General features: G+C 36.2%; 1 protein-coding gene across 2 annotated transcripts in view; it reads left to right on the top strand.

The window, feature by feature from the left end:
• The window catches only part of BRAF (B-Raf proto-oncogene, serine/threonine kinase), a 160,645-nt gene that overhangs the window by 79,072 nt on the left and 65,402 nt on the right, over positions 1-16,171 (top strand). For both annotated transcript variants that reach the window (XM_039233982.1, XM_039233983.1), the window contains exons 3-6: positions 2,434-2,697; positions 9,417-9,520; positions 10,363-10,465; positions 15,338-15,486. In XM_039233982.1, the coding sequence (XP_039089913.1) occupies positions 2,434-2,697; positions 9,417-9,520; positions 10,363-10,465; positions 15,338-15,486 (620 nt within the window). The remainder of the gene's footprint in view (positions 1-2,433; positions 2,698-9,416; positions 9,521-10,362; positions 10,466-15,337; positions 15,487-16,171) is intronic.

Here is a 16,171-nt window from a genome sequence, read left to right as displayed (position 1 = left end):
GGCAGGGATGTTAAAAGAGTAATCCACACTGAATGCGTCAAGGATAATGGGATGAAATGAGCCAAGCCAGGTACAGAAGACAGACAAGTGCCTTGATAGATGGCAGCTGTGAGGATGGATAGAGGTGGAATAAGAAACTGCTTTGTACTTAATAAAAGGAAAGAGCTATTGATAAATGCAGTGAAATAATGGTTTGGAATCCACAATGGTGGGAACAGTAAATTTTCAAAAATTAAGACTAACACTTTGATAAAGAAATAAAATTTATTGCTTAAGTGCGTTCTGTTTCCCTAAGGCTTACTTTGTGTAGTAAATGTACTTGCCCGGAGGATAGTAAATAAGATTTGATACATGCAAGGGAGATTTTTTATCTCCCAGACTGCATGTATGTGATCTTCCTAGGTTAGGAATTGTGCCAGTCTTTGTTTTTGTAGTTTGAGCCCCAAACAGCGCCAGGCACATGTATGCTCAGTATATGCTAATTGATTAAAGGCTTGATAAGTGGATCATATTGAAAGAGACGTTGTAATAGCTCTTGGAACTGAAAGCTAGCACAGCAATACAATTCAGATCATTTTAAATTGATTTGATTATAATGCTTCAAAATGCTATGAAACATTTCAAGAATCAGGGTAGGGTAGCTAGTAAGTTGTAAAACAGAGGGCTTTTAGTTGTAGTTTAGGCCCTTTACCTCAATGGCTCATTTTACTATTTTCCTTTTTTGTGCTTCAAAATTATATTTTAAGATTTAGCATAGCAAATACATTTAGTGGTCTTCATTGAAATAAAATGTCTCCTTCATTCTCTATCTTTGAAAATCCTCCATTGCTTCTAGAATGAAGTTCAGGCTTCATAGCACCCTCTACAAGGTGATCCCTTACCCACTTTTCCAGTTTTAGTGCTTGTTTCCCTGTATTGCTATTCTTCATTTAATTCCACAAACATATATTGATACCTTGCTATGTCCCAGATACTGAATTGCATGCAGCTATACTATAGTTTTCTCTCTATGCCTTAAAATTTCCTACCTCTTTACTTTGTTGCAGAATTTCTCCTGTACACAGTACTCTCTTTTCCCCCACTTAACTCCATCTATCTAAATGCTAACATAATCCTACCTTATTCTCAATTTGTATCAAGAATGTCCTTTATTTCTTATGTATAACACTTAAACATATTAAAATATATCCACCTGTGCCTCTGTAATAATAAACTCCATGAATGATGAGAAATTTTTAAATCTTTGATTCTCCCTTGTAGCCTTTTATAAATGTTTGTGGTATTACATCTCTGTATGTATGTAGAGAGAATTTTGGTGGACCATGGTGTGGGTGAGGGTGATTTCCACTGCCCTAAAAAACCATGGACCTATAATTTCCAGTTTATTCCATCTCTTTACTTTCAATATCACTCTGTTTTCAAAATTCTTGTTGCTTTTAGAATATTGTGTCTTATGTAGTCATTTGACTTTATAGCTTTGATCAAATGAAACTTTTAGAAAGATACCCTGGTGGATAATGGCACCAGAATTTCTTGACTGGAGGACATAAACCACCTTTACAAATAAAATTTTATTCTCTAAGTAGTATTTGATGGGATCATCAGAGATCCATAGTGAAGAGAACAAAGTATTTTAACTAATACGTATTTCAGAAAGAAGGTGGCAGTTATACATCTTCTAAGCCCTATTGAGATTTTGGTGGTAATGGTGAGGTCTGACACTACCTGAGTCTTATTTTTTGACAGATCTCATTTAACCCCTCATTTCCTTTTCAACTTCTCTTTCTGTTCTTTGGAGGGCAGAAAGGTATGAAACTTTATATGCCTACCGTTTCCTCAAAAAAAATTTTTTTTAATAGCAAGACTACTTATCCTTGATTTAGTATAGTATTTTACCTTATGTTGGGTGTGTGGTTTGGAAGTTAAATTGCAATATGACCAGGTGCACCTGGGTGGCTCAGTCGGTTAAGGGTCTGACCTTGGCTTAGGTTATGATCTCATGGTTCTTGAGTTCAAGCCCTGCATAAGGCTCTGTGCTGACAGCTCAGAGCCTGAAGCCTGCTTCAGACTCTGTATTTCCCTCTCTCTCTGCCCCTCCCCTGCTCACACTGTGTCTCTTTCCAAAATAAATAACACTAAAAAATTTTTTCAATTGCAATGTGACCAGAATATTGTAAATACATTTTAAAATTAACATTCATGGACATTTATATGTTTGTTGATTTCTCAATGCAATGTACTGTCTTTTCACAAAAAATTTATCAATTTAAAAGTATTAATTTACAGTACTTTCAGCACTGATTTTATAACTTGTACTTAAAACCCTATTAGCTAGATTATAAAGAGATTATAATCAAAGACTTAAATTTCACATTTCCTTTTGTTACTGTCAGGAAAAAGTCAGATTCAATGTAAGTCTACTTTATTTTATAGGCCTATGAAGAATACACCAGCAAGCTAGATGCCCTCCAACAGAGAGAACAACAGTTATTGGAATCCCTGGGGAATGGAACTGATTTTTCTGTTTCTAGCTCTGCATCAACGGACACCGTTACATCTTCTTCCTCTTCTAGCCTTTCAGTGCTACCTTCATCTCTTTCAGTTTTTCAAAATCCCACAGATGTATCACGGAGCAATCCCAAGTCACCGCAAAAACCTATCGTTAGAGTCTTCCTGCCCAATAAACAGAGGACAGTGGTGAGTCAACTTTTAATATCATCATTGCTTTTTCTTTGTGTTTTTCAGAAAGAGTAGTTGTTGAAAATGATATATTATCACTCCATACTCCGTGGTCATGCAAATGGAAGCATCCATTTCAAACAGGAGTGGAAAAGACATAATTAATTGGTGCCAATGTCTGTGTCTCTTAATTGGAACAAATTGTATTGTGTTTAGTGTCAGATTTGACATTTTAACCTACCTACCAAACTTGAACCAGACTCAAGCCTAAGTACTAGTTCAGAATCAAAAAGAATTTCAAGACTTGAGCTTGTTTGTTTAACATGTGTCAGGTAAGCTTTGTTCTTTGCCCTTGAGAAATCCCTATTTGGACTTATTATCAAATGTTCAATTTTTAGTGTGCTTGATATTTTTCCTCTGTCTACATAGCTTTTGCTGATCATCTGTAAGAAACATTTAAAGAATTGAAATCTGCACAATTTTATGGATGGTCTTTAATCCTTGAATACAAGTACTGTTATTGCCTTTAATAAATAATGCATCTGTATACATCGCTACTTTTTAAAAATGCACGTGGTTGCTTTTGAAGTTAATAAAAAACCTTTTCATTTCCAAATACAACTGAAGTCAAAGTAGTTTTATTCTTTTTTTCCTCACACAGCATTAGTAGTAGTGCTAGGTTTTCATAGAAAAAGTTTGATGACTGGTCTATAGCCTGGAAGCTATAGTGGCCTCCATTGAGGTCATTTGTCACTTTGTGCAACAAAGGGATGTGAGTATCAATCATTGTGTGGAGATGCAAGACTAGGCTCTCAGCGGTGTCACAAAGTTAGTTGGAATTCAAATCCTGGCATAAAGCTGAGTCTTTGAGGAACTTTATCTTCAGCAAAAGGGTGAACTGGAAGAGAATCTACTTACTCAGCATACATAAATAACAATGAAACTTGTCTGTCTTCACCAGTGGTCCAGATAAAATGTAAAGCTTCCCTTTTGAATTCCTAATTATAGGCCTGTTCTCATCATGGTGTGGGATTCATATTTATACTTATGGGTGCTGTCCAGGAACTTTCAATGCAACAACTAGTCCTGGAGAGATAATAGCACTCAGACACTGTGTAGAAGCAAATGCAAACCCTCTTTAGCTGATCTAGGTCTCATGAAATTCATATAGATAATACCTGCTGACAAGTTCAAAATCCCGTGTTATGAAATATACAAGGAAAGAGCCTATCAGCACATTAGAAGACTTAAAAACAGCAGAACTCCTAAGAAGACACCAAATAGGACTTGTAGGTGGTCTTAAAATTTTACTCAGTGGATGACAGTTACCATCTATGAAGTATTCTTGCTAAAGATGGTTGTATTGAATGTTAAGCTTCCAAACCTTCCATTTTACAAGAAACACAAGGGATGGAAGAAAAAGTTAAGTGCCATGAAGAAATGATAAATTCAGAATTTGGACATTCTGTAAGACAGATGGCCTAGATTCAGTGTCACAGAAGATTTTTTTTTTTTCTTACAAATAGTTTATTGTCAAATTAGTTTCTACATAACACTCAGTGCTCATCCCCAAAGTGCCCTCCTCCATGCCCATCCCCCCCTCCCCCCCACATCCATCAGTCCTCAGTTTTTGTCAGCATTCAAGAGTCTCTCATGGTTTGCCTCTCTCCCTTTCCCCCACCATTTCCGCCCTTCTTCTCCCCCTTGTTCCTCCGTCAAGTGTCACAGAAGATTAAAAAAAAAATTGGGTATTATTCTACAACTAAACAAGACTAAAGAGACGTAAAGAAATCCAGTGTGTGATCCGAGTTTGGGACTAGGTTGTGGAAGAGCTGTAAAAGGCATTGTTGTGATGGGAAATGGTGAATGTTGATTAAATATGTTATTATGGAATTATTAATTTTCCTGAGTGTGATAACAGGAATGTAGTTATGTAAGAAAATATCTTTATTCTTAGGAAATACATTTTCTAGTACTTAGAGGTAAATTGTCATGACACAGCTTTCTCTACCGTCTTTTTTTTTTTTTTTTAAATAAAACTTAGGCACAATAAAGTACACAAATCTCAAGTGTACAGCTGAGTGACTTTCTACATATGTAAGTGCCCTGAAGATGAAGATATAGACCGTTTTTAGTGCTTGCGAAGGGTTCTCCCAAGCCCCCTGCAATTCGGTAATCACTTTCAAGAGTAACCACTATTCTGACTTCTATCTCAGTCAATCAGTTTTGAACTTAGTTTCAAATGGTAAGATGGAAAACAAAATGTTAGAGAAAATTAACATGAAACAAAATTTAGAATCTAAATAGAAAGAATTTGGATGTTAATTGCATCATTCCTTCTAATTTTCTGTGTTTGAAAATTTTCATAATAGAGTTGGAAAAATACAAAGAACATAGACCAAAGGAACAATGGAAAGTTTAAAAGAAACCGTTGTCACTAAGGAACAAAAACTAATGAACATCTGATTTGATGAAGTAGCAAGGCAACTTTAAATAAAATTTCAACATCTCAAGTAGTTACAGCATATTACAGAACAGCTGACAAAATGCTAAATAAAAATTAGAATATTTTTTTAAAAAACCTAAGTGGATAAGATTAAAAAGTAGATTAAATCCAACTGAAGGGAGAATTAATAAACTGTGAAAGGTAAGAGAGTCAAAAGAAAATATGAAAGAGAGGCTAAGAGGTATGAAAGATGAAATGAATAGTTTCATTATATGCCTGAAAAGAGTTCCAGAAAGTGAGAATAGAAATAAAGGAGTAGAGCAGAATTCAAAGAAATGATGCCTGATGTTTGTGAGACATGAATCTAACAATTTGGGAAACACAGACCCTGAATTGTATAACTAAGCTTTAGTTCATAATTATTAGACATAACAAAATGAAAGAATACTATTTTAAAACTATTTAGGGAAGAATGATCTATAATAAAAAAACTACAATTAGATTATAAAAAACTATTGTAGCAGCTGGAGAAGCCGGAAGACCATAGGATACTAAACTCAGAATGCTGAGAGATGCCTGTTAAGTTGCTTAGCTAAAATATGAGTTGAAGGTACAATAATAAAGGCCTTTCCAGATAAGGAATTTACCTTTCCCATGCTCTGCTTGAAGGAACTACCCAAAAATTACTTTATAAAGTTGAATACAGATGAAGGAATGAAAAGTAAAAATTAAACCTAAACTATAAAAGTTGTAGAAGAAAACATAGGAGAGGATCTCAGTGACCTCGAATTTGGCAGTGATTTCATAAATAAGACACCAAAAACAAAATCTATTATGAACATATTCATAAACTGGACTTCATCGAAATTAAAAACTTAATGCTCTTTGAAACACAGTGTTAAGAGAGTAAAAAGACAAACCATAGACTAAACTTTGCAAAACATATATCTGATCAAGGACTTGTATCCAGAGCATTATAAAGAGCTCTTTGATCTCAATAGTAAGAAAGCAAACAACTCAAAAAATAGACAAAAGATTTGAGCAGATGCTTCACAAAAGAAGATGTGTAGATAGTACATAAACACATGAGAAGATATTCAACATCATTGGTCATTAGGGGAATGCAGACTAAAAGCACGAGATATCACTACATGCCTACTAGAATGGCTGGAATGAAAGAGTGGTTGTCCCAAATATTGGCAGCTATTATGTGGAATAACAAGTTTTTATACACTGCTGGTGGGGATGTATAATGAATGGTACAGTCACCTTGGAAAACAACTTGGCAGTTTTATTTAATTCAATTCCTTTAAAGTCCCAACAGTGCTTTTTGCAGACATAGACAAATCCATCCTGAAATTCATGTGGAGGCTCAAGGAATCCTGAATAGCCATGAATTCTTGAAAAAGAGCAAAGTTAGAGGTCTCACTTTCTGATCTTAAAACTTTTTACATGCCAACTGAGTGGCATAGACAACAGACATAGAAATCAATGAAATAAAGAGTCCAGAAATAAATGACATGTATGGCCAAAGGATCTTTAAAAAGGGTGCCACAATCCCTTGGGGGGGAGATGGCGGGGGGGACCCTTCCACAGATGGTGCTGGGAAAACTGGATATGCACGTGGAAAATAATGAAGTTGGACATTTACCTTACACTATATGCAGATTACCTCAAAATAGATCAAAGGCATAAACATAAGAACTGAAACTATAAAACCCTTAGAAGAAAACATAGAGGAAAATCCTCACAACACTGGATTTGGCAGTACTTTTTTAGGTAAGACACCAAAAGTACAGGCAGCATATTTAAAAATAGAGAAATGAGACCACATCAAAATTAAAAAACTGTGAATCAGAAGCTTTGATGTAGCCACTCTGGAAAACAAAATAGAGTTTTCTCCAAAAGTTGAAAATAGAACTACCCTATGACCCAGCAAATGCACTGCTACATTTTTAGCTAAAGAATACAAAAATGCTGATTCAAAGGGGCACATGCACCCCAATGTTTATAAGAGTAGTATCAACAATAGCCAAATTATGGAAAGAGCCCAAATGTCCATCAACTGATGAATGGATAAAGAGGATATATTTATATACAATGGAATATCACTTGGCAGTCAAAAAGAATGAAACCTTGTCATTTGCAACAACATAGATGGAACTAGAGTGTATTAGGCTAAATGAAATAAGTCAAAGAAAAACAAATTCCATGGTTTTAAGGTATTTAAAATTTAAGAATCTGTTGGATTTAAGAAATAAAACAGATGAACATAGGGGAAGGGGAGGAAAAATAAAATAACAATAGAGAGGGAGGCAAAATATATGAGACTTAACTATAGAGAACAAACTGAAGGTTGATAGAGGGGAAGTGGGTGCGGGGGGTGGGGTAGATAGGTGATGGGCATTAAGGCACTTGTTGGAATGAGCATTGGGTGTTATATGTAAGTGATGAACCACTAAATTCTACTTCTGAAACCAATAACTACACTATGAGTTAAGTAACATGTATTTAAATTTTTAAAACAACCCACAAAACCATGTGAATCAGAACACAGTCATCTCAGTGAAAAGACCACTTATGGAATAAGACAACTTATTTTCATATTTGCAAATCACATATATGATAAAGGGGTTAATATTTCAGAACGTATTTTTTTTTAATTTTTTTAATGTTTTATTTATTTCTAGGAGAGAGAGAGAGAGCGTGAGCAGGGAAGGGTCAGAGAGAGAGGGAGTCACAGACTGAAACAGGCTCCAGGCTCTGAGCTGGCAGTCAGCACAGAGCCCGACGCGGGGCTCGAACCCACGAACCGCGAGATCATGACCCAAGCGAAAGTTGGACGCTTAACTGACTAAGCCACCCAGGCGCCCCTTCAGAACGTATTTTTAAAAATGCCTACAACTCAACAACAACAACAGCAAAAAAAAAAAACCCTAAATGACCCGATTAAGAAAAGGGGAAAGGACTTAAATAGACATTTCTCCAAAGAAGATATACAGATGGCCAAAAAACACATGAAAAGATGCTCAACAGTAATCATTAGGAATATGCAAATCAAAGCTACAAGGAGCTACCACTTCACACCCATTAGAATGGCTACTATTAAAAAAAGGAAGAATGAATAACATATTTTATTCAACATAGTATTAAAAGTCCTAGGCATAGCAGTTGCGTGTGCACATGCGTGCACATACACACACACACACACACACACACATACACACACACACAGAGGGATATTACAAAACCATAAAAAAGGATGAGCTCTTGAGGCACCTGGGTGGCTCAAGTCAGTTAAGCATCCAACTTTGGCTCAGGTCATGATCTTGCAGTCTATGAGTTCAAACCCTGCGTTGTGCTCTGTGCCGACAGTTTGGAGCCTGGAGCCTGCTTCAGATTCTGTGTCTCCCTCTCTCTCTACCCCTCCCCTGCTTGCACTCTGTCTCTCTCTCTCTCTCAAAAATGAATCAATATAAAAAAAGTATTTAAAAAAAAAAGATGAGCTCTTGCTATTTGCAACCACATGGATGGATCTAGAGTGTATTATGCCAAGTGAAATAAATCAGACTGAGAAAGACATATACCATATGATTTTACTTGCATGTGGAATCTACAAAATAAAACAAATGAATAACCAAACACAAAGCATAATCAGACCTAGAACTAGAAAGAACAAACTGATGGCTGCCAGAGGGCCAGAGAATAGAGGGATAGGGAAGATGGGTGAAGGGAAGTGGGGGAGATACAGTTAATGGGATTAGTAAGTCATGGGGGAAAAAATAAGTCATGGTGATGAAAGGCATAAAGAATATTGTCCATAATACTACTATAATATTGTATGGTGACAGTACCTACATCTACCTTGTGAGCACAGTATGATGTATAGAGAAGTTGAAACACTTTGTACCCTTGAAACTGATGTGATGTGTGTCAGCTATATTCAAATTTTAAAAAATGACTTTGCTTTAAATGTTGACTTGTTATTTCTTAGTTGTGGGTATATAGGAATCTGTTCTACTTCTCTATTCTCTTTTTATATGTACAAAATATTTCATAATTTTAATAAAAAGCAAAATCAATTTTGCTTTAAGTTGATGAATAGTAGATACTTGGGTCATAATTTTACTTTAATATTAAGTTAGCTCTATAAACAATATTGTATCTGACATAGTAATCCATATGACATTTTAAAGTATTATAAGGATAAAGTATTGAGCTGTTTTGAAATGATACAAAAAATAGAGAATTTATTCCTTTTACCTCATATCATATATTTACGATACCATAGGTACCCGCAAGATGTGGAGTTACTGTCCGGGACAGTCTAAAGAAAGCTCTGATGATGAGAGGTCTAATCCCAGAGTGCTGTGCTGTTTACAGAATTCAGGATGGGTATGGTTTGTATGTGATGTGAAATTTTGTTTTACAAAGGCAAAAAAAACCTCAGACATTGAACTCTGGGGTTTTCTGTAGCATCTTTACCCAAATCTAGGGTGTTAAAATTTAAGTTTAGAAAAAAAATTAAGTTAGCTTTAAAAAACTTGCCGGCCTTTTGAGGAGTTAATACTAGATAATTTTGTGTGGTGGTAGTATTTTGTTATTCTGATCAAATGACTTCATTTGATGTTTGAGAATCTTAAAATTTTTGAACTGTTTAGGGTGTGACTTAATTATTTGAATAATGGACTCTTCCCCGTGTCCCTATTTTTAATATAAACTCACAGTTTCACAAAAGGCTTATCAAAATTAACATTTCATATTAAATTATTTTTCTTTCAGAAAAGTGTCTAAAATTGTGCCAAAACCCCCCAGATTTTGAACCCTGTTAAAAAAAATACCCTTTTTGGGGCATGGTGTCCCTTGAGGTGCTCCCTTTTTTTTTTGTTTTTTTTGGAATGGATAGATAAATCCGTACCTGTGATTTTTTTTTTTTTTTTTGGAGGGGGAACCCTAGGAACAATCAATTTTCTGCTGTTGTAGGTCTTTTCTGGAGCTGACTTGAAGAAAAGAGTACATCTCTTTACCCTGCTGTTTGTCCAAGAGTGATACATTTATTTGGGGTAAACTTAAAAATTAATTTATTGCCATTTAAATTTCTAACGATGGAAGATCAGGGAGCCAAACCTCCCTCACCATTACTAGCCCCTCAATAACCAATTTTCATATCTTCAGCATGGGGTATGTGAAGATTTTTAGGTATGCTAACCAAGAAAGGCTGTGTCTACACTTTTCAGAGAGAAGAAACCAATTGGCTGGGACACTGATATTTCCTGGCTCACCGGAGAGGAATTGCATGTAGAAGTGTTGGAAAATGTTCCACTTACAACTCACAACTTTGTATGTACTTGTGCATTTTTTCTAAATGTCAAAAACATTCAGGTTCTTGTGCATGAATTTTTACTTAAGGAATATGCAATATGCATGAGTAATTTAGGGATTGATATTTTACCTCTGTTAAAATCAGTTATTTAAAAACCTTGTATTTAAACTAGAATTTTATTTTAATCATATACTTTCTTTTTAATTTGAAAGAGCAATAGATATCTTTCATTACAAGGGACTAAAAAGAAGGGGCATCTGGGTAGCTGAGTAAGTTAAGCATCCACTTCTTGATTTAGGCTCCATCATGCTGTCACAGTTATGGGGTGGAGCCTGCTTAAGATGCACTCTCTCCCTCTCCTTCTGCCCATCCCCTGCGTGCATGCACTTTCTCTCTCAAAAAAAATTTTTTTTGAAGAACTAGAAAGAAAATTTGAATGGTACAAAAATATATCAAGTAAAAAAATGAAAATACCTACTAGGGTAAACATTTGTTAGTGATTTTGTAGTCTTCTAAACTCTTTCTGTGTATAAAAATGTGTGCTTATGCATGTGAGCCCAAAGTCTTTTCCTTTCTCTTTTTTTCTTCCCTTCCCTCCCTTCCACTCCCCTCCCTTTCCCTTCCCTTTTCTTCCTTAAGCTAAAGATGGAGTCATATTCTGTATGATGTACTTCACCTTAAAAAAAAAAAAAATTCAGCAGTGCATCATAGATCTCTTTCCACATCAGTACACCTAGCTTTATGTTTATAGTGATTGCATAATAGTCCATATTTAACCATCCTGTATTAATAGACATATAAGGTACTTTTAAATCAATTTTGTACAGACCTAAACAGAATTTTTGCATACAGCTTGATACACTTGTATAAATGTTTCTGAATAATGAGTTAATGGAAGTGGAGTAGCTCTCCTTGAGGACTTCTCACTTCATCTGGGGTTTGCATTTGCTGGAATCTAGCCTAAAGCTAAGTCTCACCAGCATGAGACCTGGAATATGAGGAATCTGTACCTTAGTGATGAGGATATAGTGCCCAGAGTTTGAGAGCTTACCCTCTAAAGGATAGGCAGAAGCCAGGAGTAGAATGATCTATAAGGCAGGAATGTACTTCTTTCTATTATATATGGAATTTTGACAATAGTTTGTCTTTTCTAGATGGAAATAGTTATTGCTAACCTCTGGGCATCAAGTGCTTTGCCATGTGCTTTGGTGATCAGTTACAGCTGGACTCCTAAAGCAGATGAATGATGAGCTGATTTCTTTGGGGGTTTGTGCTTTCAGGGCTCCATTAGTGACAAATACTTTGTGCTTCAGTAAATAAGACATCTTTTTTTATGTTTATTTATTTTTTAATTTTTTTATGTTTGCTTAGTCTTGAGTGAGAGGGAGAGCATGAGCAGGGGTGGGACAGAGAGAAAGGGAGAGAGGGAGACACAGAATGTGAAGCAGGCTCTAGTCTCTGAGCTGTCAGCACAGAGCTTGACATGGAGCTCAAACTCAGAAACTGTGAGAACGTGACCTGAGCCAAAGTCAGACACTTAAGTGACTGAGCCACCCAGGTGCCCCAAATGTTTATTTTTGAGAGAGAGACAGAGTGAGTGGAGAATGGGGCAAAGAGAGAGGGGGACACAGAATCTGAAGCAGGCTCCAGGCTCGGAGCCCACCCTAGGCTGATGAATGTTGTCAGTCAGATTTACTATGTACCAAGTAGTTTTGTAATGATGACCTAGCAAGTTCATTACTATTGATTTTTTTTTTTTAATTTGTCGAATTTAGGGTGGATACATATGAAGATAATTTTAAGTTTTCAGAATCCCAAAACAGTATAGCTTAGTACTCTTTTTCTTAATTATTCTTCTTAGCTAGAAATTAGTTAAGTGGAGATGAAAGATCTAATGTTAGATCTAATGCCTCAGGAAGGTCCTTGCCACAAGAGAATAATGAAAACAAACTGCAGCCTGGTTCCAGAGTATTGAAATCCTCACAACACAGTTGGAGACTTGCCAGTAAATATTTATTGAGAATCTCCATTTGCCAACACTGTTTCTGATCTGGGGCTATAACCATGAATGAGAAAAACCATATCCTCACCTTAGACTAGAGAGACAGATAATTCGATAAGAACATTTGATAAACACTGTTAATCACTGTGTATGTATAAAGTACAGTAGATGCACAGAGTGGAGACTCCTACCTTGGCCTTGGAGCATCAGGAAAGGTTCCCAAAGGAAGAATATCTAAGCTAAGGCCCAATGAATGAGGAAGAATACTTCCAACAGAAGGAACAGTGAGAAAGCATGGTGCTCATCAGCCCTGAAGGAAGCTCAGGGGATGGTATAAAATTGGAGAGGGGGTTGTTACAGTGCTGGGAGAGTTTGGGCTAGAGTAAGAAGAGTCTAGCTCGTCGGAGTCTTTGTAAGGCACGTTAAAGATTTGGACGTCTCTCCAAAATCACTGGAAATTGAATGATTGTGAACAGGGGAGACCTGGGATTGAATTTGTTTTTTAGAATAGTTGTTCTGAGTACCGTGTATAGGCAGAGGAAAAGCCTGTGTTTTGCTTAAGAAAGGGAAATAATTCCTCTCTTCGCTTCTCTGTGCTGGGTTTTGCTGGCTACTCAAGGAAAGCTGCTTATGTCTCCCGATTCTTCAGAATCTGTTATAACAGCAATTCCTTTGGTATTTGCCTGAATCCCAGGAGTCCCTTGGAATGACAGGGTGGAGGTGGCAGGAAAGGTAGAAAAATAGGAAAATCTGCCTTCCTCTGCCCACTTGTATTGACAGGAGTACACTCCTGTATTCAAGTGTATGTCACAGTTTATACCCCTACACACCCACGTTTGCTTTTGCTCATTTCCATTCCTCTCTGCTTCCCTTCTTCCTCCTCTCCTGCCTTGTGGGTTTTTTTCCTCCTATATGTACACAAACAGCCTGATACACATAGGTTTCAAGTAGAAGTCAGTAACGGGAAGAAAGACTGCAAGTGAGTAGATTAATGAAAAAAAGAAATATATGGGGTGCCTGGGTGGCTCAGTTGGTTAAGCGTCCAACTTCGGCTCAGGTCATGATCTCACAGTTCGTGGATTCAAGCCCTGCTTTGGGCTCTGTGCTGACAGCCAGCTCAGAGCCTGGAGCCTGTTTCAGATTCTGTGTCACCCTCTCTCTCTGACCCTCCCCTGCTTACACTCACTCTCTCTCTCTCTCTCTCTCTCTCTCTCTTTCTCAGAAATATATAAAATATTTTAAAAAAAGAAAAGAAAAAAGAAATTAGGGCTTCATGAAACAGATTATCAGACGAGTGAGAAATGGTTAGCAAAGAGGATCAGGTGACTATAAAACGATTCCTGTGAACCTGATTTGAAATTTTCTGTGCTCTACTTTCTGAGATTCTGCAAGAAATACAAAAAATCCTTGTGTTGGCGAGTAATGGCCACATAAATGTTAAAGAGTTTCTAATTCCTTGTATATCCAGAGACAGATGGAAAAGTAAGAAAGCTAAAAACAAGTAGTTGCCTTTTATATTTTCTAGGAAGTGATACATAGACCTTTTTAGGTGAAGAAAGCAAGAGCCACTTTTGAAATTACCTGCATGTTCTCAAAAAGCTGGAATGCGTCATGTGCCAATATACCATTTTCTTGATGAGACCTTATTTTTAAATAACTTTTTATCCTGTTAAATGCATGTTTATTGAAAAGAGTTTCGTAAACTGTGGGTATTGAAATCAACTTACTGGCTCATGAAAGGCATTTGCATGTAATAGAAAGTTCTGATGTACATTTTATATGTTCAGTGTATATACTGTTAACATGAATATAGGTACGTCCTGGATCATGGTGTAAAATATACTTCCTACTGTTGTTTGTGATTAAAACTGTCTGAGACAGAACTGAACTGAGAATATATAGGAAAGACAAAGGACAAAATAGTCACCCATGCTTTCACCACTCTGAAGTAGCCTTTGTTAACATTTTGGTATTTATCTTTCTTATATTTTCTGCTTATTCTATACGTAAAACAAATAGTCTAAAAATAATTTCTGGCTTCAGTAGTTATCACGCAGTTCTTTTTATGTGACCCATGTTGTAGATCAGTTGCCTTCTGAGGTGAATTCTTAAGTTTCCCACGGAGGAATGTTCACAGTGCATTTAGATGTTCTAATCCTCTGATAATTTGTTAAAAGTGGTTCCTATTGTCTTTTAGATGATTTTCCTATCCCTTATCCTAGTCTGTTTCTGTTTTAAAGCTCTTTGGGTGATTTTTTGCCTTTTACTAAGTAATAACTTTAAGCCAGAGTTCCTTGCTTTCTCAACCTCAGCTGTCATTTACTGATCACTGATTTTATAGAGAATTAGCTCATTTGTAGTGTTCCAACCATCTTTCTTCTCTCCTTCAATGTGAATTTTTAGGTTTTTTTGTTGGTTTCTTTGTTTTGTAGACAGGTTTCTCTGTCAGATATCTTTATAACTTTAAGTAATATACCGTTGTTTCTTGTTCTGTCAGCAGGAACAAGCGTTGCTTAACTCCTTTGGTTGTATAGTTGTTCAAGTGGGCCTCACCATTCCTTTCACCTCCCTCCCCCCACACCCCTGTTCCCTACTTGTCGTCTCTACTTTTACTTTCATGGAGTCAAGTTGAAAATAGTTTTCAGTCTTTTATATTCACTTTCCATCTTCTTGACTCTGAGTTTTTTAATTGGATATTGAGTGGGACATAAATACATATAGTCCATCTATGGTCTTGAACCCCCAGTCTTCATTTTAGTATCTTCGTGTGTAAGGCAGTTCTCATGATATGAACAGATTAAAGATTTGTTATTTTAAGCAAATAAGTTGATTTCTAAAAAGATTCTTGAAAGTTTTTACAATGCTCTCTGATGTTTTTACTTTGCAGGTACGGAAAACTTTTTTCACATTAGCATTTTGTGACTTTTGTCGAAAGCTGCTTTTCCAAGGTTTTCGCTGTCAAACGTGTGGTTATAAATTTCACCAGCGCTGTAGTACAGAGGTTCCACTGATGTGTGTTAATTATGACCAACTTGAGTAAGTAGTTTTTTAAAAAAAGTCTCTTTTCTATCTACCGTTTTACATTTAACTTTTCTTAATGTGAAACTAGAGTATCTTAGAGTCTGGGAATTTTCTGTCCAGTAGAATTATGGGGGAACAAAGAAAGGGTGACTACAGAATACTATATAGTATAGCCAGTACTGCTCCCCCAAATTGTAGTTCTGATTCAGCTATACATTTCATTTATGCATTATATTCTCTCCTAATGAATAAAGTTCCCTTGCCCATAGACATCACTGATAGATGGTTTTTGGGAGGAGAGTAGGTGTGATTTCAATTAAGTTAACTATATTTTTGGATCAAAGATCAGGGGCTCTGATCCTGTCACTATTTTGTAAATTACGTGTTTTCTCTCTCTCTTTTCTCTCTCTTTCAACCTCCCCTGCCCAGTTTATTTGAAAGTAATATATAAAATCTTTGTACCCAGTGTATATTTCTAAAACTTCTATTTGCTTTATGCTAGAGTTTCTCTAATAGATCAGACTGAGTCTCCGTAATCTTTTTCAATGTTGTTGCTGATCCTACCGTTAAGGTCTGATTACTTTTTTGATCACTTGAGCACAGAGAATTCAACTCTGTACTTTAAAGTACATTTGATGTAATATAACCTAACAGTAGATGCATTTTCTTCTAATTCCTTAACCATAAAGCATGTTTTTTC

This window comes from Hyaena hyaena, unplaced genomic scaffold (genome assembly GCF_003009895.1).
Source record: "Hyaena hyaena isolate Hyena2069 unplaced genomic scaffold, ASM300989v1 scaffold_82, whole genome shotgun sequence".
Classification (NCBI taxonomy): Eukaryota; Metazoa; Chordata; class Mammalia; order Carnivora; family Hyaenidae; genus Hyaena; species Hyaena hyaena.
The sequence above is the reverse complement of the archived record's forward strand: the minus strand, read 5'-3'. Positions and strand labels throughout refer to the sequence as shown.